General features: G+C 38.5%; 1 protein-coding gene across 1 annotated transcript in view; it reads right to left on the bottom strand.

Annotated features, from left to right (window-relative positions):
• Positions 1-4,320: 4,320 nt before the first annotated feature.
• Positions 4,321-25,858, bottom strand: part of LOC136866616 (esterase FE4) — a 301,969-nt gene continuing 280,431 nt past the window's right edge. Inside the window, exons 10-11 of the mRNA XM_068226597.1 lie at positions 9,824-9,941; positions 4,321-5,166 (exon numbers count right to left, since the gene is read on the bottom strand). Of these exons, the coding sequence (XP_068082698.1) occupies positions 4,998-5,166; positions 9,824-9,941 (287 nt within the window). The 3' untranslated portion in view covers positions 4,321-4,997. The remainder of the gene's footprint in view (positions 5,167-9,823; positions 9,942-25,858) is intronic.

Below are 25,858 nucleotides of genomic sequence, written 5' to 3' on the forward strand. Positions count from 1 at the left end.
TTTATTACAATCTCCTTGCTAAATATCCATCCATACAATAGACACCTGGTTCTCACACACCTTCAGGCTGCAGCTAATCAGACCCTCAATCTCCATTTTCTCACTACCCATTCAGGCTTAAATACTCATTTTAATTTCACACCCTTAGAAACTCTCGTATAAATTCCCTCAACCTCCTCTCAGCATCAAGAAATGGACAATAGCATCACACCTTAATGACGCATTGTAATGCACAAGATCCAGAATCACTTCAGAACGGCATGGTATTGGAACCACCGAATTCTTGTATTGCAAACGTCCTTATTCTTAGATGTATTTATAGCACAATATTTTGTATAGCATCAGGCGTAGGATGAAAAAGGAAAAAAAATATAAAATATAAAAATATAAAAAATAATAAAAAATTAAAAACACCCCTTATACTCTTTAAAATTATCTAATAATGAAAATACTGTTTATGTTTATAAATTCTTCTCTGTAACTTTTGGAAATGCACATTCAATAAAACTCAGTAAAGAGGCCCAACCCCCTACCATCTCCTCTATTTCTCACATCCTCCTACCCACCTCCCTCATCCATCAAACCTCCACAACCCGCCCGCAACTCTTGGGCAGAGCGAGGGCGTCACCCTCTAGGTGGCCCGCCCCACCCCTTCAGGGTGGGGAATGAAAACGAGTAAAGTAATAAGTAGCTTTTAGGGTCGGTAGATGCAGAGTGGGTTGTTGTCCCATATGCTCTGTACTCTGACCGGCCAACCGAGCAGAGGAAAGTTGGCCACGGCTCTACCGTGTCTCTACGCCTCTGCATTCGGGAGAGGGGTCTGGGGCACAGTGCCGGACTTCACGCCTGGCCCCACCCGTCGGCTGTCCTGAGAATGGTTTTCCGTGGTTTTCCATTCTCTTGCACTAAGGCGAATGCCGGGACAGTTCGTAGTATAGGCCACGGCCGCCCAACCCCTCACCTTCTCCGCACATCTCCTTCACCGTAACAAATCTCCCAGCCTGAGAGACGGCGTCACCGTCTAGGAGGCCCGCCTCCCCCTTCAGGGGAGGAATGAAAACGTTTAGTAGTAGTAGTAGTAGTAGTAGAAGGCTTTAGTGCCGGGATGTGTCCGAAGACTTCGGCTCGCCAGGTGCAGGTCTTTTGATTTGACTCCCGTAGGCGACCTGCGCTTCGTGATGAGGATGAATGATGATGAAGAAGACACATACACCCAGTCCCCGTGCCAGGGGAATTAACCAATTATGGTTAAAATTCCCGACCTGCCGGGAATCGAACCCGGGACGCCTGTGACCAAAGGCCAGGACGCTAACCATTTTGCCATGGAGCCGGACAATATTAACATAAGCGACGTGAAACGGAAAAATAAAGGCGAGTGCGTAGAGTATGTTTTTACAACAAATATTTTACCCATTATTGTGCATCATAATAGCCGCCTCCGCAGTCTAGGGAGGCCTCAGGGCCCTGTTTCATAAAACTAACTAATAATATTAGCCAATAATATTAGGACTCATAAAAAATATATTAGTTAACCAAATTCTGTTTCATAAAGGTTTACACATGACTAATAAAATATCTTCACTAATAATATTAGTTCATTAGTCAGCTGATGCAAATGGAGGTTAGAATCGGTCTGTTGCATATGTTCTTTGTTTGGATTTGTTCCTAGCAGTAAACTAATGTTTGACTACAACCGACTATTAATCCACGTGTTCAAAGGCTCACTTGAGATTTTCGTTGTTGTGACTTCAATACATATGAAAACGGATAAAAGAAGTGAAAATAATGTGAGAGAAGAAAATTTGTTTGCGGAAAGTGATTGAGATAAAGTGTCAACTATTCGCAGCCTTTTGCACACTATCTCTCTCCTTGTTCCTTTTACTTTTTATTTCATGTGCTCTTAAAAATCTCTGTTCAGATGGACTGGCAAAATCTTTGTTTACTACCCCTGTTGGTGGGGGCAGTAGAATAACAGCCACGGTATCCCCTGCTTGTCGTAAGAGGCGACTAAAATGGGTCCCAGGGCTCTCAACTTGGGAGTGTGTGTTGGTGAACATGGGGCACTGAGATGAGTCCTGTCATTGCTTCAACTTACTTCTGCCAGGCTCATTTTCATCTACCCTTCTGACCTCCCTTGTTCAACTCTTGTTCTTTTCCGACCCTGACAGTATTAGGTTGCGAGGCCGAGAGAGTCTTTCATTATCACGCCCTTCATGGCCCTTCTCTTTCTTTAGCCGATACCTTCATTTTCAAAATGTCGGATTCTTTCCATTTTTCTATCTGATTAGTGTTATTATAGATGATGGTTGCCTAGTTGTAGCCTACTTCCTCTTAAAACAATAATAATCACCAGCATCATCTTGGTTTACTGGTGATATAAGCCAAGATTTTAAAATATACTTGGAATGTCCTTCATTCCTTGCAGTGGAACGTTCTATTACCTACCAATCCTATCAAGCAAATATACAAAAGTTATGTAATGTAACCTAAATCTCCCATTGTATCGGTATTCATATGTTTGTTACATGTCAGTACAAGCTGTTTTTGACGTAACATTTATTGAACGGTGAATACCTACACTCGTTCCTTATCACTATTTGAATCAGAGTCGACCATTTCAGTGATCTTCATAATTTTATGCCAAAATATTAAAATACCGCTCACTTTGGTTTCACTAATATTATGAGTCAAAATACACTCATGGAAATAATCCTAATAATATGATAATATGAGTAACTTTTATTAGTCATGTTGTCTATGAAACAATTTACTAATATTATTAGGAACATCTACTAATAATTTTGACTCATAAACTAATAACTAATATTATTAACTAATGATTTTATGAAACATAATACAGTACTAATATTATTAGTTAATATTATTGGTTTCTTACTAATAATATTAGTGAAATATATTTTATGAAACAGGGCCCAGGATCGATTCCAGGCGTGTCAGGGATTTTTACCTTATCTCAGCTTTCGTGATGACGGTGCGGTAGAGGCTCTGGTCTAGAAAGCCAGGAATAACGGTCGAGTGGATTCGTCATTCTGACCACACGTCACCTCGTAATCTACTGGCCTTCGAGCTGGACAGAGGTCAATTGGTAGGCCAAGGCCCACCAGGGCTGTCGCGAAAAGGGTCTTTCGTAAATAATAATAATAATAATAATAATAATAATAATAATAATAATAATAATAATAATAATAATAATATATTCTGACAGAATAATCTTCAGTAATCTCCAACGTGGACTTGAACTACATAATATAAACAACTTTCATTTAATAATGGAATATTACAACACATTTTTCACCAATAATTGTTTATAACATTAATAATATATTTTAACAGAATCTTAAGTTATCGCCAATATGAACTTCAATTACATAATAACAAAACACCGGCGAGCGTATAATATAACAAGTTCTTATCAGTTATTGTTTCTAATAATAATAATAATAATAATAATAATAATAAATTATGAGAAAATACGCTTAAAAATCACGAATAGGAACTGTGGTTACATAAAAACAAAAAACTTGAGTGCAAAGAGTAGGCTATAATATCAGCTTTCGCGATGACGGTGAAATATGCGCGAATTATAACATGGGCATCATTGGTATAGTTCACTCGTGAAATGTCTTTTGTGAAAAGAATATTATTCAATGTTCATTGTCGCACTGTATAGCCATGAACGTGTACAGGCGACAGCATTAGCAGGTTTGGTTACGGTTTTATTCTCAGTGTTTATTGTTAATAGTTTCATCTATGTTCGAATTATGTTAGTGGCTTTACCCATATTACATTTTTCATCTTTCATGTGCAATTCATAATTATTTACCATCGATATATGTTTATCAATTTCCTGATCACGACAAATGAAGGCGAAATTAAATGCCCGCCTTCTACTCTGCCGATACTTTCTCACTTGACACGTCTTATTTTATTTCAACTACACATAACGTTCATCGTCTTCGTTAATGATGCCTTACTTCATTCTACAATACTCTTAATAATCCCAATGGGAAAATGAGCATAAACATGCATAATATTTCATGTTATTTTCCGCGCTTCGACATGCTAGCGGCCCCGCAACCAGAGTCAGGTTAGCTTGCAGTCGCGAGGCTTCATGCGAAGCGACCGTGCGGCCCCGTAATGCGCATCACGTTAAATTGGAGTCGCGAGGCTTCATGCGAAGCGACTGTGCGGCCCCGTAATGCGCATCACGTTAAATTGGAGTCGCGAGGCTTCATGCGAAGCGACCGTGCGGCCCCGTAATGCGCATCACGTTAAATTGGAGTCGCGAGGCTTCATGCGAAGCGAGCCCGGTGTTCGGAGTCGATGGAGTCGACACTCTCGATTCCATTCTTCAGTCGCGCCCATCCCTACCCGTTGCTTCAAGGACAAGTTGACAGTACACTTGCCAACATGAGAACGAAATATTACAACTAAGACTTTCTTAACTGAGGATGTCTGTGAAGTTTGCCTGTTGGTGGGAGAGTACGGTTTTCGGTTTCTGCGCGAAGCACAGTTATTTATATCAAGTTCTACAGTCAGAGCAGTTTTTGTGTACATTCCTGTTGTTTGATACAATAAATGACATGCAGCAGCAATTATGTCAATACTTCAACTGATCGGAGTGTCCAACATGAAATTCAAAAGATTAGAAGTTCAAATCCTTGTCTAAATGTTCTCATTTGTCTCTGTGCCCTCCTCGTTCGCCGTCATCGCAACATTTACATTCAATAGGTTTACATGTATTCTCTATAGGTAAGATACATATTCCTAGAATCCAATCCTTTTCCAGCATCTAAAGGTTGTTTTAAAAGTCACCTATTAGAAATAATGAACTGTCTGAAAATTCATATCGAAATGTTTAGTAAATTTAAGTGTATATTTTACTCTGTATTATATTTCTGCATACATGAATTTTATTTTGTGGATTAATATTCCTTTTTAATTACAGTACAAGGATCACGTATTTTCATCCAACGCTATTTGGACGGAGGGTTGTGGTAGAGCTGTTCCCAAAATTTCATATACTTCTCTCGATAATGTTGCTTGACCGACAATGTCTTGTCTATCTTCATGTAGTAGGCAGTGTCAGTCTTGTACTCCGGCCACTCGGGAAACTCAGAGCTGCTTAGACCTAACGTCGGATGCCTGCAACACACACGTACAGTCGCTCAAACAAAATGATCGCATCGTATTTCTCGTATTTTATGTTTTATCAGACTTCATTTTAATTATCAAAATATAATTTACCTCTCATGTAGATACATGCCTGTGAATATCAACTACAAACATTATATATAGGTCATATTTTACTTATTTATTTATTTATTTATTTATTTATTTATTTATTTATTTATTTATTTATTATTTATTTATTTATTTATTTATTTATTTATTTATTTATTTATTTATTTATTTATTTATTTATTTATTTATTTATTTATCGTATGGCTTTTGGTGCCGGGAGTGTCCGAGCACATATTCGGCTCGCCAGGTGCTGGTCTTTCTATTACACGTACATTTGATACCTTCACGTCTTGGTGTAAGATGATGATGATGATGATGATGATGTCGAGAGAGGGTGAAACCTGGTGCCGGCACATAGCCTACTCTTGTCGAATAACACCAAGGGATCTGCACAAAGCTTGACGTTCCCATCTGACGGACGAATCGCCATCAACAGCGCCATATGCCTCGCTGCATATGAACGCTATGGAGAGGTTTGGAATTGAATCCAGTATTTTGGGACGCGATATAGTGATTATAAATTATATGTCACCACCTCTCCTACCCAGCCAGCGAACGTCCCGATGTCGAAACTTTTTCCACCAACAGGACTCGAACCGGCTAGCCACAGTGTCAGACCATAATGCTCGAAGCGTTAAATATAATGGCCACCAAGCGATCTAATAGGTTCAATTGTTTATGATAAAAGTGTACCTATAAGCTATAAATTTCATCTTTGTTCCGTATTGAAGTGCAATTGTAAGAAATAAATTGATAATTTTTATCTACGTTTACGTTTAATAATAAACAAGTCTACCAAATTACAAATATATTTAAAAAGCATGACGTCAAAATAGCCTACACAACTTGTAACAGAAACACAGAAATTTTACACAATATCAATTTTATTATTCACAGCAGTAAGTTCACCAAGGCAAGTGTTTGTAGACTCAATTGTAATAATTGTAACACATCTTATGTCAGTCAGACAGGTAGGAGCTTCCATACAAAATACTTAGAGCATGTTAACGCCCTGAAATATAACAGATTTTCATCCATGGGACAGCACATGGGTGATACTAACCAAAAGTTCACTAATATCAACCAAGACATGAAAATTCTCAAAGTTATACAAAAAGGCCCCCTGCTCGATCTTACGGAAAATTGTTTTATCCATCTGGAACAGTTTTCCAATCCTAACTTCAATCTAAATGAAATTTCAGAGAAATCAAACATTTTATTTGACCTTTTTAATTCCCATCTTTGGTAATCATGTCTCAGATAAAAATAATTATTTCTTTTATAATCTCCTTAAATTCCCTTCTCAGCAGCAGTTTTTCTTTCCGCATCCTTCAGACCCACCTTAGACACCCCTTCTCTCCTTCACCTCTCCCTCCTCCCATCCTCCCCCTCCCCCTTAGCTATCCCCTCCCCTCAATACCCTATCTACTCATTTGTTTAGACTGCTTGCTTCCTACAAGAAGTCAGTGCTTGTTCCCTATCCACTCCTTTCTTTACATGCCCTGCCTGCTTCCTCCAGCTAGTCAGTGCTTGTTCTACATCAGCCATTAAGGGGCCCATAGATGTGCAATATTATTGCGCAATATCGGGGTTTGTGCAATAAAATTGATAGTGTGTATTTAATATTGAAGGGTTATGCAATATATTGTACGAAATCAAGAAAGTTTGAAAAATATTGCGCAAATCGCAAAATACTGTGCTGTGTGTTGGCAATATTGTGCAATATCCCGTCCTCCCGCCAGTTGGTATCAACAAGCGTTGGAGAAGGTATCATGATGGCAGGCAAAAAGGAGGAGTAAAAGTTTATTTTGGAGTTTATCGAAGTGTACCATGGCCTTCCGGCTCTGTGGGACGTTAAGAGCAAAGCGAGGAGTTCCTCATACAATTCACTATTCATGCGCAGAAAGTTTCGAAAATCATTTGGTTCCCATTTTCTCAGTTCATTGAGTAAATTTTCATGAGTGTACTTTTCTCTGTCTAGAAACCACTGTTTGGCCCTTGTGCTTCTTTTCCGTTTCTGCTTCCTTTTGGCACTTACACCCACGGCGATCAAAACGCAGCAAAGATCAGTGTCACTCAATGTAATCACCAAATAAAATACCGGCATGGACTGACTATATATTGCAACGCATATTGTACGTCTATGACCGCTTTGCACAATATATTGCACAACTATCAATATTATCTCCACACGATTCTACTTATTGCCCAAACTCTATTTTTGTGCAATAAGATTGTACGTCTATAGGCAGCTAAGAATATATTGTACAATCCATTTTGCGCAATAATATTGCACGTCTATGGGCCCCTTTAGAAGCGAGTCTCATAAATATTTGTTCTCCTTTTTAATTTCTTTTCTGTATGTTTATTCATTCCTAATTTGGGTTGACATTTCCAGATTTACTTCTTTGCCTGAGGTCCAAAGTAAAGTCAACTTAAAGACATCATATTATCACAAGAAGATCATAACCATAATTTTTGTCATTATTTGTATTTTAATGTTATAATTATTCCTGCAACATTGTCTTTGTCTGGTATACATAATATGTTTTAGTTATCACATAATATGTTTAATTTTTATTTGGCTGAAGAAGGCCAAAAAGTGGCTGAAACTAGTCCCAACACTGATGTAATATCACTTACTTCCTTATTTCTTATACAAATGTATCTGCGAGAAAATCTCACAATGCCAATCGCTCATACCTTTTTTGAGCGACTGTACATCGTTGGCCTTGATTATTACATGAAAATCAACTTAAATATCAAGTAAGTAATGCGTAGTCTCATGAAGTATATCACGTGTCGTGATGGGCTCATAATATGTGTGATAGGCCGTCTGCACATAAATCACTACTGCTAGCGGTAAACGGGACGACGTATCTAGGTTCTAAAAAGGGGATAATTACCGGGCCGAGAGTGGCACTATTTCTGAAAGAGCGCAGTTCGAGAACTGTTCGCGTGCTGATGTGAATAAAGTGTGTCATGAGTGGATAGCGGCATCATTGCAAATAACCGACGTGGAAACTGCAGGGCACCTGGTTCGTGCTATTGGTATAAGAGGGAAATTTCGGCTTACGACGCACGCTACAGTGGGTCAGCTCATCGTTAAAACAAACCAAGGGTTAACAGGTGTGTGCAAAATGACAGTTCACCAAATCCTGCCACGTATAATGCTCCATAGGAAATGGATGGTTATTGTACCCTTGCTAATGAAGGTGCTTCGGCGGAAAAGGCTTCAAAATTCACAGCAGTATCGGCATCTTTATTGTTTGGCGAAGGTTTGCTTCCAGCTATGAGTCCCGTTATTAGCTTAATCGAACTGATGCCGGGCTGATTGGCTCAGACGGTTCAGGCGCTGGCCTTCTGGCTCCAACTTGGCAGGTTCGATCCTGGCTCAGTATGGTGGTACTTGAAGGTGTTCAAATACGTCAGTCTCGTTCGGTAGAACTCCTATGGGAATAAATTCCGGAACCTACGCGTCCCCAAACGCCATAAAACTGGGACGAATCCACACAATCTTTCCGATCTCAAGAAATTAGGAAAGAGACCTGGATGAAGAAAGTAGTTATTTCGTACTTCACCATTGACGCGTCTTATACATACTTGTCAAGAATAAAGATTTTTTCTTTGAGCACTAAAACCGAATATGCATGGATGTCATCGCATAATGGTAATAAAATGATTACATTATCTTAAAATGTGAGCGTAATATTTCTTCAAGTACTGACTCGGCGAGTATTCATCAATATAAAGTATTTTCTAATAATGCTTGATGATTATGATGCTTGTTGTTTAAAGGGGCCTAACATCTAGGTCATCGGCGCTTTTTCTAACAATAGGTTGCTGAGAATCTGAGTGTAGAGGATGATTAGATGTTGAAACAGCGGTCTGTACATCCTATCCAATTAAACTGAAAATTACCATCTGGAGGACTTCTTCATGTTTATATAACAATACAACACTTCTGTGTGGAACGTGCCATTGTATGGAAGTGAAATAGTTAGTAGAGTAGGAAAAAAATGAATGAATGAAAGAAAAAAGAAACAAAGAAAGAAAGGAAGAAAGAAAGAAAGAAAGAAAGAAAGAAAGAAAGAAAGAAAGAAAGAAAAAGGAGAAGCCTGCATATAAATGCCGATGGTGAGATGAATAGATCAGGTCAAAAATGAAGAGACCATGAATCGAGTTGGTGAGAGGATAAGATTTTCCTAAATTTAACCGGAAGAAGGGATACATTGATAGCACACATTTTGAGACATCCAGGACTTGTTATCTTTTGAAGGGAGTATAAGGGAAATAAGGACAGGGTTAGACCAAGGCATGAATATGACACAGTAGAGTACATGTAGGATTCAGTAGCTCCATAGAAATGAAAAAACTGGAACCAAACTGATGGAGAGCAGCATCAAACTAATCTATGAGCTTATGACTCGACGGCGAGGACAACCACAATACAGCTGGTTTCTTTGATTACTGAAATACTGAGGATTAATTGGCTCGGCATCATACATTCAATCTGTATTAATTGTGTTAACAGAATTCCTTCACCAAACCTACTTACCCAGTCCTGGCAAAATTTGTCCACATCTTGACCATTTCGTAAACCACCATAGCAGACGTCGGATCAACTGGTACACCAAAATCAAAGAAATAGCCTAATTCATCAGCATGTCCCACTCCTGTGTGAACAGAAGAGAAGCACTGTGAAATACTTACTTTCTACAGAAATGAAACATTCGAATTATAGAATCTATGCATACATGCATACATACATACTGCACCCGTCCACCTCCCGAGTCCCAGACTAGCATTTATCTCAGGGGTGTCGGTTCATTATTTACGTCATCAAATATAAATATAGAGGCATCAGTGAACACGGGAATGAACAGAGCAATTAAAATTAAAATGGGGGAAGCTCAACTGCAAACATGAATTTAAGGACTCCGTGACAGGACTAGGAAGTGACATTTAAATTGAAAAAGGGCATAGCATCTAACTACAATAAAAAGATTATGAAAATGGTTTCCTTTGAAATAATTGCCAGAAGGAGCAGTTTATTGCGCCATCCAGCGCACGGAATTTTGGTACATTTGGCAACAACAATTAATTTTCTCATACGTTACATAAAACAAATCACTTGCTATACCGCAAGTGGTAACAATATGCTGCTGGGTTTATCTTGAAAGAAAATTACAATTTGGGGTATAATTTACGGATCGATTACGTTTGAATCGAACCGTCTTTCCAGGAAGAGCCTTCCTTATATCGAGAGCCCGAGCATAATTATGTTTATGGTCGGCTTCTTGATTTAACCTAGATGTAGTACCCCGGCTATCTACATTTTTCCGAGGCCGATACTCGGACTGAGTAATGTCCTCGTGATCATAAGGAAAGGTATTACACGGACAGGTCCTATCTTTCGATATCCAGCCGATACGATGCCACTGAATTAACATTTATATTTTATTTACACATGATCTGAAATATTTCAAAGTGGCCTCAGTAGACTACTGGCACAAATGAGATCACGAGGTGCGGTGGGAAATACCGTGCCAATGATCTCTCCTCGCATCGCAAGCGAAGTAAACAAACACACCAAGTATTACAGTAACTTGTCTCGTGCGGAAGCCGTACGATAACGAAGTAACCAAAATGACTATGATTATTATTATTATTATTATTATTATTATTATTCAAACTACACGATCAGAGGGATGTTGTCATCAATTATTTAATTCACTATCGTCAGCATATTCCTGCCTCCATGAAATTATCGTTATTATTATTATTATTATTATTATTATTATTATTATTATTATTATTATTATTATTATTATTATTATTATTATTATTATTATTATTATGCTTGACGATTCCTGGCACTGTCACGTTTGATTATTATCGTCATTATTACGCGGGACGCAAATACATAGGTTATTACTGTTATTATTATGGTTATCTCCCTCTTGTGATTATTATTATTTTGACGTCACTCAAGAGTATTATTATTAAATAATTGGTCACTTAATATTTTATTATTATTATTAATGTCACTCAAGATGTTATTATTATTATGACGTCACTCAAGATATTATTATTATTATTAATGAACCGGTCACTTCCGCCAAAAATGCATTAAGATATCGGTCGCGATTACAATTATTCAATGATCAACAAAAAGACGTCATTACTATTATTATTATGATAATTATTATTAATCTGATCGTGATGATTTATCATCGTCCTAACGTTGATGTTATTATCGGTTGCATATTATCAGTTAGATTCCTTTTTACCGGGCGAGTTGGCCGTGCGCGTAGAGGCGCGCGGCTGTGAGCTTGCATCCGGGAGATAGTATCGGCAGCCCTGAAAATGGTTTTCCGTGGTTTCCCATTTTCACACCAGGCAAATGCTGGGGCTGTACCTTAATTAAGGCCACGGCCGCTTCCTTCCAACTCCTAGGCCTTTCCTATCGCATCGTCGCCATAAGACCTATCTGTGTCGGCGCGGCGTAAAGCCCCTAGCAAACAAAAAAAGATTCCTTTTTAACATCTTTATCATCGCCTATTTAATTAACACGGTCCAACCTTTTATCTGCAATATTTATTATTATCATCACGGCATCATGATTGTCATCACTCGTCATTACAATGATTACAACATACGATCATTTATGTGGACTATGAACTCTCATTATCCTTGGATCCGTAGTATCTCGACGAATAGCTGCGCAGTCTATTTATTTCATACATGCTGTCACGGGTTCGAATTCTACCCGCTACGTAATTCAGTATTTCTCTGTGACACTGCCCGTATATTTTACACTCATTTCAATATGCTAAGTGTTTCTCATACGGAATTTATATCCCTTTCTATCTCAATATTCCTTTATTCATTTATTTCTCACAGAATTATCAACTGACTTATATATTCCACTTCTGACATCGTATGACATTTTATTATCTGACTGCAGGTTCTTTATCACCTTTCTATTCACATTCGATTTACGTCTTAGTTCATTCTCCACAAATAATCGTAACAGTCTGAAATTATATTTACCAAAATTTGACAATCATGGTTTCGTAATATTAGTCATATGTGTTCCGGCTAATGAACTGCAAATTTAAGACACGACATTTATTCGTAAAATTATTGGACCGTAATTTAAACAACACGTTTATTAGCATGTACGGATATTAGCACCGATATTATTATTCAATATTATTAATTGATCCAATTAAATTATCACACACTTTAATTCCGAATTAAAACGACATCCCGTCATTAAATGATTCTCGATAATCTCAACACATTATATCACTCAAATTTTATTATTGACCACTGTTCACGTAAAATTCCGATATCTCATGAATTATTATTATTAATCTCACTTCTCACAACTTGTACCACCTCATTTTGAGAATATGAATACACTGATAAAAACAACAACACAGCTGGCAGGACAAAGCTGAATTTTCCTTTAACATTATTATATAACTCGTCAACTGACTGACAGAAAAGCACACTTCGGGTCGATCTGAATATTACAACAAAATCAAATGTCAAACATAAACTCTTGACAACAAAGAAATATGAATGCATGCATAATTTAACTCACTACCCTATATCTACAAAATTTATATCTACAACAAACTGAAATATATAATCAGACCCGATATTTACTTTATCATTACCTAATCCTGTCCGTGCTACAATTTAGAATGGTGTCGTGAAAGATTACAGCCTTGTCTAACCCCTGTAAGTACCCTAAACCAATAACTCATTCTACCATCAATTCTCGCTGAAGCCCAATTGTCAACATAAATGCCTTTGATTGATTTTAATAATCTGCCTTTAATTCCATAGTCCCCCAGTATGGCGAACATCTTTTCCCTCGGTACCCTGTCGTATGCTTTCTCTAGATCTACGAAACATAAACACAACTGCCTATTCCTCTCGTAGCATTTTCAAATTACCTGGTGCATACTGAAAATCTGATCCTGACAGCCTCTCTGTGATCTGAAACCACACTGATTTTCATCCAACTTCCTCTCAACGACTGATCGCACCCTCCCTTCCAAGATGCCAGTGAATACTTTGCCTGGTATACTAATCAATGAGATACCTCGATAGTTGTTGCAATCCTTCCTGTTCCCTTGCTTATAGATAGGTGCAATTACTGCTTTTGTCCAATCTGAAGGTACCTTACCAACACTCCAAGCTAATTTTACTACTCTATGAAGCCATTTCATCCCGGCCTTCCCACTATACTTCAACATTTCAGATCTAATTTCATCTATTCCTGCTGCCTTATGACAATGTAGTTTACTTACTATCCTTTCCACTTCCTCAAGCATAATTTCATCAACATCATTTTCCTCCTCCCCATGAGCTTGGCTGTTTGCAACACCACCATGATGATTTCCTTTTACATTGAGAAGATGTTCAAAATATTCCCTCCACCTCTCCAGTGATTTCCTGGGATCTATTCTGAGTTCACCTGAATTACTCAAAACACTGTTCATTTCCTTTTTCCCTCCCTTCCTAAGATTCTTTATTACTGTCCAGAAAGGTTTCCCTGCTGCTTGACCTAGCCTTTCCAGGTTGTTACCAAATTCTTCCGATGACTTCTTTTTGGATTCAACAACTATTTGTTTCACACTGTTTCTTTCATCTACGTACAAATCCCTGTCTGCCTCAGCCCTTGTTTGGAGCCATCTCTGATAAGCCTTCTTTTTACATTTACAAGCTGCTCTCACTTCATCATTTCGCCAAGATGTTCGCCATTTTCCCATCTTTACACACAGTTGTTCCTAGGCATTCCCTTGCTGTTTCTACTACAGCATCCCTGTATGCCACCCATTTACTTTCTATATCCTGAACCTGCTTACTGTCTACTGTTTGAAACTTCTCACTAATCATATCCATGTACTTCTGTCTAATTTCCTCATCCTGGAGATTTTCTACGCTTATTCGTTTGCAGACAGATTTCACCTTCTCTAACCTAGGCCTACAGATACTAAGTTCACTACAGATCATATAGTGGTCTGTATCAACGAAAAATCCGCGGAAAACTCGTACATTCCTAACAGATTTCCTGAATTCGAAGTCTGTTAAGATATAGTCTATTATTGGTCTGGTGCCCCTAGCCCCCCATGTGTAGCGGTGAATAGCCTTATGTATTCGTAACAGCTAAAACCATACTAGCACAGAAGTCCAGCAAACGCTTCCCATTCCCATTAGCTTTCATATCATCGCCACATTTACCAATCACCCTTTCGCATCCTTCAGTTCTATTCCCACCTCTCGCATTGAAATCGCCCATTAGCACTATTCTATCCTTGCTGTTGACCCTGACCACGATGTCACTCAAAGCTTCATAAAATTTGTCAACTTCATCCTCATCTGCACCCTCACATGGTGAATGCACGGACACAATTCTTGTCCTAATTCCTCCAACTGCCAAATCTACCCGTATCATTCGCTCATTTACGTGCCTAACAGAAACTATATTGCGTGCAATGGTATTCCTGAAAAAAAAAAACCATCCCAGACTATGCCCTTCCCTTTCTAACACCCGGCAAGTACACTTTATAATCTCCTATCTCTTCCTCGTTATCTCCCCTTACCCGAATAACAGTTACTCCTAGCGCACATCCAGATGCATCCTCTTTGCTGACTCAGCCAGTTCTACCTTCTTTCTTCCATAAGCCCCATTAATATTGATAGCTCCCCATCGAATTCCATTTCGTTCGCCAAGTTGTTTCCAAGGAGTCCCTCGCCTGTCAAATGGGAGTGGGACTCCGTTACTCCCATAGGTCCGAGGCTTGCTTAAAATGTTCTGAGCTCGGTAAATTCATGAAGCAGGATGCTACCCTACTTACACAGAGTCGAAGTGAGGATCTCTCCTCTAACGGGTTATGGACCACCGGTGAATTGTATAGTCCTAGCCGCCTGAGCACAAGGAGGGCCATGACTCAGAATATGTCCGAGATGCCCACTCCCATTCCATAGCAACTGGTATCCCGACTCTCAGGACCACTTACTAGGCCACTCAGCCGTTGCCCATGGTTCATAGTGCTTTAAAACTCAGAGTGAAATACAGACGGAGGAAATGCAAAAACGCAGATGGTGTTCCGTGTAACGGACACGCCATAACTTAAGACACTCAATAGTCAATTACCGATATGCAAAGATTTAGATTACTATTGTATAAAAGCTTTGCCTTTAGTTTTGAGTCTGCAAGCTTCTGTGAATCAGCTAAGCACCTTCATAATTATATATTTGCTACCAGAACTGCAACTTCTTCTGCTGATACGTCCATTACCTGTAAATCAATAAACAATGAGGGTATCAATCGTCTCCTAAGTCACTATCAGTGTCATTACTCTCCGTGATCGTGTCTATGATCCTTCTAACTAATCAACTCTTTTCCAGTCGTCTCACATGACTCAAAGTCGAGCGATAACCAGTGATTCAGAAAATTTGGTCTCTATATGTTCATCACGAGAATCTTCTCGCCATTTTATACTTACTTGTAGTGATGGGCAGTCTGAGACGATCGAGATTTCTTGAGATTACTCGAGACTAGCGTAGGCACTATTTCTCGCGAGAAATGTCGAGAGATCTCGAGAGCGGTGCCCCGCATTGTGTGGCGTACTTGAAAAGATGGGATAAATACACTGAAGGGTGAAAGAATATTGAAAGGAGCGAGGGGGAAGTTTGGTTAAGGCTGTGCTCATACCCCACAAATCAGAAATTGCACTAATTGTTTTCTCCTTAGCAATTATCATTGAACAGAAAGAATAATAGTAAACATACGGTATTATTCTCGATGTTATTAACATAAATCACGCCAGGTTTACTTAAATGTACATGTGTTAATGAATAATCCTCTTACGATATCTGAAAATGTTAGAGGTGCAGTGCCCCAGCTGGAAGAGCTCCCGGGCTAACACGATCCGTGCTACATAACATACAGCGGTGAGCAAGACAGTCCATGTCGAGGCATTCTGTGTATCGTGCGTTATTTGGCTTCTCATTGAGAAATTAAAGCTTGTATTGTGGATTGTATATGTATAGGTTTTTATTTCACAATAGTGTTGTGTAGCGTAGGGGAGTGCAGTGCAGTGTGACCTTGTTTCATTTACAGTATACATTTTTTTTTTGCTAGTTGCTTGACGTCTTATGACGACGATGGGACAAGGAAGGGCTAGGGGTGGGAAGGAAGCGGCCTTGGCCTTAATTAAAGGACAGCCCCAGCATTTATCTGATGTGAAAATGGGAAACCACGGAAAACCATCTTCATGCTGCCGACAGTGGGGTTCGAACCTACTATCTCCCGCATACTGGATACTGGCAGATACATATTTAGCGCAATTATAAATCTGTAATAATTTTTATACAATGGCTGAGCCTGGGCCTTCTATAATTCAGCACAGGAAGGGAAAACCACTGACCAATGGTGAAAAGAAATGCGCTTTGAATATATTTACTAAGTTTGGCGAAGACTACCCAGAGCGTACTCTTGATGAAGTAACAGTTTTAGCTGCAAGTGATTCAGGTATTTCTAAGGCCAGCATCTATCGTGCAAGGAGTGAGGTAAATACAAGTGGAAAGGTGGTGACACCACAAAAAACTCGAAAAGTGAAACAACTTGACTGAAAAGTACGACAATTTCACAAAGGATGGCATTCGTAAAAGAATTCACGAGTTATTTTTTAATATGAAATTCCCACACTGAACAAATTTTTTTCAGTGAATAAGGACGATGATTTGCCTAATTTCTCTCGCACAACTCTGCATGGGCTTCTAAAAATAATTAAGTTCGTTGTACGAAATCGCCAGTGGACATTAATTGAGAAGGGCGAAATAGTGTTGTGGAGGCGCAAGTATTTACGGCAAATAAGGAAGTTTCGCGAGGATTCTAGGCCTATTTACTATATTGACGAGACGAGGGTAAATGCAGGTCACACTACGTCAAAAGTGTGGAAGGACCTTAATGTAAAGTCCGGTAAGCAGGTGTTTCTCGAGGGATTGTCGGGTGGTTTAAGAAATCCCTCCGGAAAGGGAAAGAGACTCATCGTTCTTCACTTTGGGAATGAAAATTGGTTCTTTGACGGAGGACTGCTCCTATTCGGATCAAAATCAACAAAGGATTACCAGGAGGAGATGGACGGTACTGTAATGGGTTCGAAAAGTTGTTTAAAAATGTTCTGCCTAAACTTGAAAATAATACCTTGATTGTATTAGATAATACACCTTATCACCCCGTTACAGTTGAGAGATTGCCTAATAAATCTTGAATTAAGGCAAACATACAAACGTGGCTAGAAACTAAAGGCATTCGGTATGAATTAAACAGCGTAAAATTAGAGCTTTTGTCTTTAATTCCGCCCCACATTCGCGCTGCTTGTAATGAGATAGAGCTGCTATAGAATCGGGAAGACAAGTTCTGAGATTGCCACTCTATCATAGCTCTTTAAATACTATAGAACTTTAACGTAGCCACACAGACGCACACGAGATGCCGTCAGTTGGTACAATACTTTTATTTACATATTCACAAATTAATGCGCACATAACCTTAATCACAGTATCACAAAACAAAACACTTCGCTTGTAGAATATCAACAAAGCCGCCATCTTTAAACAGTTGACAACTGACACCGAATACCACCGAGGTTACACTTGGAAACAAAGTTGAAAACAGATGACTACCGATCAATTTAACATGGAGACTGCCTTAACTCGGCATGTCAGCCACTCTCTTCCAATAACTTCCAAATCACAACTTCAATAACTCAACAGTAACTGACTTCACCGTCAAGATCGTCTTTTTATATAAATATCTGGCCAGATTTCCAGAAAGATACGTTACAAAAGAAACTATCTTCTTGAATATTCGAGAGTGTTCAATACATAGAAATAGTGTACAGAATATTCTCAATTGTTCTGGTGTCTATACCATTCTGGAAGTTACAGTGTGTTTCACAATTACGGATTACAATTTATATATACAGGTAAGAATAAATTGCATAATATTAATTTACAGGTATTTACATTAACGGAACTGATATCACTGTCTATGTACTACCCGCTCAAAGCCCGAGTCCAACCAGCATTTATCTCAGGGAGTGTTACGGTCCGAATCTATCGCAACTAATAAACAAACAAAAAATATATATTTTGAGATATAAGATCTCAAACTAAATGTAAGGGCGCCATCCAATCAGTACTACCGGGTTGAACGGGACACTCTAATCTTTAACTTTAAGGCTCATCATAAAACACACAAATTATATAGATATATATTCAGATCAAAGGAAACTTATGAAGGCTCCGTCCTAGGAATGGGGACGGATATTTAAACGGTCACCAAGGGTTTACTATTCTACAAGAACAAGAACCTGGAACTGTTTCCTTGCAAATGCTAAAGGAGCATTTTATTTAAGTAAACAAAATAATTTTTACACACAATCAAAATCTGTTGACCCTTGATTTGCCGATAATTCGGCAAATTATTCCTGAAAAATGATTACATAATATTTATCACTTTTGACCACCCTTCCATTTGGGTGGTGGAACCGTTGATATCTGAAGGTATCAGATTTACCTTTGTTAACACCATGACCATATTTGGTCGTGGACCAATTACCTGTTGGCTAAGTGGGCGCGATCACATGGACTATGTTATCGCCTCCACTTTGATTGAGATGAGACCAACGCGGGAAACTACAAACTCTCCCCGGGTTCCTAACCAAGATATGCTAATCGTTAGTTGAAGAAAACGACAAAGGGACTCTAACCTAATGGTCCAGATGTAGGGATTTGCCTTCATTTTACAACTATTAACTTAACTTATTATTCACAACAACTTGACATTATTACGTTAATTCGCCAGCTGACTTCCCTAGTATCATTCATCATCAGCATCCGAAATAATAAATTAAAATAAAAAATTAAAAAATATTATTATTATTATTATTATTATTATTATTATTATTATTATTATTATTATTATTACTAGTGGAGATCGTGATTATCGTAACCCGCAATCATCCTCGCTATAATACTTCAACTTCTCGCTTTTATTATTCTCATTAAAAAAAAGTAGCTTCCTTTTTATTCTTCTCCACCTTCTTCAATATTCTCATCATTATTATTATTATTAGTTAAAAATCTCAAATTTTTCATTTCAACTCCCAACATCATTGTTATGTCCAAAATATAAAAAAGTAAATTCTTCTTCTCTTTCAAATATTTATTATTATTATTATTAGTTAATAATTTCAAATTTTTCATTTCAACTCCCAACATCATTATTGTGTTCATAAATAAAAATAAAAAAGTTCTTCTTCTGGTTCTTCAAATATTATTATTATTATTATTATTATTATTATAAAAAAAATAATTTCGCTTGTTACACGGTAGTCCACTCTCAATAGGTTTAACGCATAACCCCTTTTACAATTCCGATTTATTTTGGCACTAATCAATCCAGATATGATTTACTTGGAATATTATTATTATTAATAGTATTATTATTCTTTCGAGAATCTTTATTTTTATTCCCCATCTTTATAATTTAGTCACATACGTTCTCTCCCAAACAGAAATCACCAAGATCCGAATTCACATCGGTCGGGACATAATAGTGTTCGAACCCGCAACCTTATTTTCGTACTGTCGTTAATTCATGGAGACCATATGCTTCTAAGACAATTCTCAAATCCCATAACACCTCGCAGTTGGGCAAATACCTCCAATCTCTGCAAGTGTTAAATTATTCCTTCCTTTTCCATTTTGAAGTCCATTTATCCATTGGAACTCTTCAAAACATTTTCACTAATTAACCCTCGGTGTGTGGACTCTATTCTGCCACTCAATACACTGGTATATAAATACAACCTCTATGTGGGCCTTAAGATCCATCTATTTCTTCATCAACATCAGTACAATTCACTTTCATTTCGGGCCGGATTTCTGTCCCACAAAACTCCAAATCTCAACTTTTGGCTCAAATCCCTCTGGATCTCAAACATAGCGTGACCATATTATAAAAGTGCCTATCTCGTTTCTACCAAAATTATTTATGATTATTATGGAACCCAAAAACGTTAAATCAACAATTAGTGTTAAAACCGGATTCACTGCACAAATTATATTTATTCACGGCACATGTGATCTCCACATTTAAATTACTTTAATTTGCAATCATTCTATCCAACTAGGCCCGTGCCTTTATTCTCAAAGATTATTATTAAACACGCCTTTACACATTACCAAATTTTAATGTACTACTTCGACACTTGTACAGATTATTATTATTTTGTCCACTGGCGAACTTCGCGATATTTACAAACAAATCAATGGACTTCATTCCGTCCCACAACAATTTATATCACTTGGCAAACCTACCTCTGGATTATCTTAACAACATGCCTTAATATCTATAAAAGTTCCGATACTGGAAAAACACTTTGGAAGCACTTCTCAATGAATATTAACATTATCTTTACGTGAAACGTGCTCCATATCATATCAAACAACTCAAGCACTTGAATGAACACCTCAACCCTACTATACTCTATTTAATAATCAAAATTATGATGAGTGCTTGATCTAATCATGTACATATTAATTTGTCCCTTTGTCTATCTATCTTTGAATTTATACGAGCCGGAAACGGCTAGTTTCACAATCAAGTTACCATGATAAAATAATATGATTTCCTCCCCCTAACGATAGCAATCTACAAATATTTGAAAAGGTTACTCATCTTTTTTTTGTAGTCTGCTAAGCCGGACGAAGAGCACAGGCCCCGTCCAGTCTTAGCCCTGCATCCTACTGGTTTATCTTGCCAGCTTGAAGAAGTAATCCAATGCACTTTTCAGATTTACACATATTAATTTTCAAGATTTAAATTTTGAACATTTTAACAAATTTACACACACTAATATTGAACTGAAACTTTACACTTCTGGCCTTTATCTGACCCGCCTAATTCATACACATATTCTTCATTCCTTCCCCGGCACTTAAGGAACTGGTGACACCTCGATATCACATTCAAACGGCCCGGCGCGCACTCGATTTTCCCGTCTCTTAATTGTGTAGCTGACCAGGTAACAGTTTATAATCGACTATTACTAGGTGAAATACCTCGAACACTCGTGACCGTTCTCACGTAACGTACTTCCTAATCTGTTGGTAGAATCTCACACTCCGTAAGTTATGCTTTACTGAGTTCTATAACTATTTGAAACACTTCAAACTAGTATACTGCTCAAGACTGTAGTATGAGCTACATCACGTCATGAATCACTGTACTATGTAACAATATAATACTTCGAACCCTACTCCACGAGTAAGTACACACACGCACCCCTGGCGTAATCACGGCTCGAACAAAATATCAGAAGTTGTCACGCACCCCAGGCGTGGTATCAGCCCGATCGCTTTGTCAAAAGTAGTTGTCAGTCCTTGTCCACGACCTCATATTTATACCTGTATCCCTTCTCTTCCGAGTTCACCGGAGTTCATCTTGGGACGCGCAGTCCCGATATCTTCATACGACAATTTGCGGTTCGGCCCGTGGCTTAAATATGATATCCAATGATGTAATTATGTTCTCAAAGGCTCTATACCAATTCTCAACTATTATTGTTCGCTGGTAATGGATATATTTGCGAATTTAGCTGCCGTATCCCGGTCTGGGATTTCGCACTCTATTGTGGCGTCCTTTGCCTCCAGCCAATCATCGGATAGCATTCATGAATTCTCAGAATTACACCATGCAATCTCCCGCAATTATTAACCTTTTATAAGTTTTACAATATAGTAAGGCTCCTAAATTCCACCTTATTCTAAATTGACATCTCACTTCCTTCTATCAATTTAATCCGCGGAGTTAGCCTCGCTAGTGCTTCTTACAATACGAAGTTGGCGTACCTGCCACTGGTCGATGAAATTTTCTATTGGTCCACATAAACCACGGGACCGGGAAGGCTCATATTTTTTCTTCCAGTGCCAACCTCGCGGTCAACTCCCGCTAGTACATGGAGATACCCTACCATCATTTCTCAGAAATCTGCACCCAGCTCTTTGCGCTGTTGCCACTACCTATTCTGCCCGGGGCTATGAAAACTTTCCGCAACTTGTTAACAACTCGTGCCTTTCTCTTTCCCCCTTCGTCACAATTTCTGAGAATTCTAATTCTGCCGTTCATTGTGTTTGTTAATCTCAGTGGAGACAATAGTCTGTGCATGTTTCACCATACCATCTCGGCCTGGCCTGCTCTTACTGTATGTACAGTAAGATATTCTTTATTCTGAAAATGAAATATATATTCCTCAATAATTCATCATAATTGCATGATGCTTATCACACCTCCACCAGGGCGCAGTACAACATATATTTCATAACCTCATACACAATACGATCACTCGACTACGTAAATAATAGTAATACTAACATTAAATGCATGTAACGCTTCACAGCTATACACTAAATACAAGAAATAATAATAATAATCACGATCGTAACATAATAATACTGATGATAATAACATAATAATAATAATAATAATAATAATAATAATAATAATAATAATAATAATAATAATAATAGAGCTCGATATCTGCATTAGTTACCCATGGGTAAGAGAAGATTGTTTTCAAGTTATACCTGTTATCGCACTTGCGTCAATTGTGTGAAGCCAGGTTAAAGGACAGGCGGCACAGAACAACGTAAAGTTTACGATTGGTGAAGTGAGAGCGCTGCTGATAGAAGGGCTGCAAAATATCATGGCAGATCGGTGGAAGTCGTGTGTCCAACATGCCATCGATGTTGAGAAAGCCAACATGTGGAAACTCGATGACCTTGCACAGGATGTCATGGAACGCTTTGTCGTCAAACCTGGGTGACGACACCGACAACAGGGCGAATGAAGTATAAAGACAGTGCTGGAACTCGTGTAGTACAGCGGTACCGCCGCAAGGCAGTGCTAGTATCAATTAGTCTTCAACGCGACTTCATAGCGTAATATGACACATTTGCACCTGGAGCTTGTCGGCGCTGTACTGCTAGACTTCCGTACATAAATTAAATACAGATTAATGCGCCTGTTATTGGGTGTTCTATATCAGCACTGCAGTACTTTTTGCAGAAAGGAATGGTAAAAAATATGCGATGCCGAATATACGCAGTTATTGAAAATAATCACCTACAGTTGGAAATAAAAATGCTTTTCTTCCCGCTTTAGAAGATGAGCTGGACTTCGCCTCTCTAGGTATTTCCTTCACCCGAGAATTAAATCTCGGATTAATGTAATGAAATAACATTTTGGGTAAATATAATACCAGATGATAGGGGCTGCCTGGCCGAGGCGGTAAAGGCGTGCTCGGTTCGCCCGGAAGGACATGGGTTCGAATCCCCGTCAGGAAGTCGTAAAATTTAAGAAACGAGATTTCCACTCCCGGAGGTGCATATGGCCCTGAGGTTCACTCAGCCTACACCAAAAATGAGTACCAGGTTAATTCCTGGGGGCAAAGGCGGCCGGGCGTAGAGCTAACCACTCTACCCCATCACGTGGCGAGGTTAACAATGGTGAAAGCCTTTACCTTCCACTCCTCCAAGGGCCTTCATGGCCTGTACGGAGGTGACTTTGCTATAATACCAGATGATCCTCTGAAGAGAAAAAATTTCGAAACACTTGAAGTTGATACGTCATATCCACACAGTCTGAAAATATATCGGGCCTTCCCCTTTTTAGCTTTTCTCCCATTATAACGTCTACACGTCATAGAAGACATTGAAACATTTAGAGTCACTGCCGCCAAAAACCCGTAATTTGGAAAGCCTACATCACTAAGGAGACAATGAGTATCAGAATCATATTCTAACGATTTCACACACACTCATCGCTCGGTATAATTTTATTTGTTGTTCTGTACATCAAGCAGCCACACAAATACACTTGATTATCGCCTGCTCTATCTGAACTGTTATCATTTACTGACAGATTCATGGGACCGAGCCTGGTTTGATATCTGTCAGTGAAATAGTGTCCTTTATCCGTTCATGAATATTTCTCTTTACCTCACTCCTTCACCGTCTTTCATCCCGTGCCATTGATCTTATCTTTTGCGTGAAGACATCCTGTGGTGAATAACAGCGAATGAGCGAATTCCTTCCATAGTACAGCCTTGAATACGGCCCATATAGGCCGAACATAAGGAGTGGCGTGCACCATCTTAGAGTAAATTACTCCGGAAGTAGCGTCTACTAAAGAAGTCCATACTACAGAAGTAAACTACTACGGTAGTTATTTACTCCGGAAGTAACGTCGGAGAGCTGAAGTACAATTTACTCTTTTAGTTACTACTACAGAAGTAGCGCTCGTTACTCGCGGAGTAGTGTTGCGTTCTTTAAAGAAATCAAAATGGATAAGGTTATGTGCGATAGGAAACGGGGGAAAAACGTAAGCGAAAAAGATAAATGCTTGTTAGTAGAGATAATGAGGATGTATGCGAAGGATGTAGAGTGTAAGAAACACGATGTAAAGATGCTGAATAAAAAAAGAAATGCATGGAAAGCCGTGACAGAAGAATTCATTGCTTCGAGTGACGGTAAACGCACTGAAGAACAAATTAAAATTCTGTGGAAGGACCTAAAAGCGAAGGCTAAGAAGCAGAAAGCCACGGAGACTCGGAAAAAAATTAAAACTGGTGGTGGTCCACAAACAACGCACGTTGATGATATATCAAAAATAATTATTGAAATAATGCCACAGGTTTTCGGTGGTATTAATTCAGTTCATGATGATGATGATGCGATAGCAGGTAATAACATGGAAGACGACAACAATAATAATAATAACAAGCCTATACACGGAGCTGATGACACGTACGCTGATAATATGTATAATGATAAAGAAGTGGGCCCAAGTCTAGACATTCCGGTGGATCATGACGTTGAAATTTCTATCACTGATACTGCTGGAAGTCCGAAAGTTGGTAAGTGTAAAATTAACTATTATTCGATAAGAAAATATTGTTGAAATTGTTCATAAACCTCTTAAGTGTACGTGCTGACTTTCTTATGGCTATGCTGTGGTAAAGACAAATACCATATTTTGTTGTATTGCAGATCTTGGAAGTACTGAGAGAATAAGAAGACGCCCTAGCAGACAGGACCACGGTTACTAGACTAGACGGTAGGGGTCACGCGCAGGCTTGCTTTGGCTGGTGACGTCATCTGATCCCCACTGCCGGTCTTGGAGTGAACACGACCCATTGTAATTGTGCGTTTCTATTAATGATTTGCTTGTTTTTATTTAACCACTTGCTAAATATTTTTCAGTTTTGTCAAATATAATTACCAGTTGTTATGTGTAGGTAATTATGTTGTAATTTATTTCAGTATTTTTCAGAATATTACAAGTAATATAATAACACTGTGCTTAACACGAATTATTCCAGTAGCTTTCTCACTAATAAATTATCTTTCGCCTCGCAAATAAAGTATTTACGGTTCGGTTTTCGTATTTTCTATCCATCCAGTGATTTTAGAACGATTTTATACGTAGTTTTAT

The sequence above is a fragment of the Anabrus simplex genome, chromosome 1, assembly GCF_040414725.1.
Source record: "Anabrus simplex isolate iqAnaSimp1 chromosome 1, ASM4041472v1, whole genome shotgun sequence".
In the NCBI taxonomy this organism is placed as follows: Eukaryota; Metazoa; Arthropoda; class Insecta; order Orthoptera; family Tettigoniidae; genus Anabrus; species Anabrus simplex.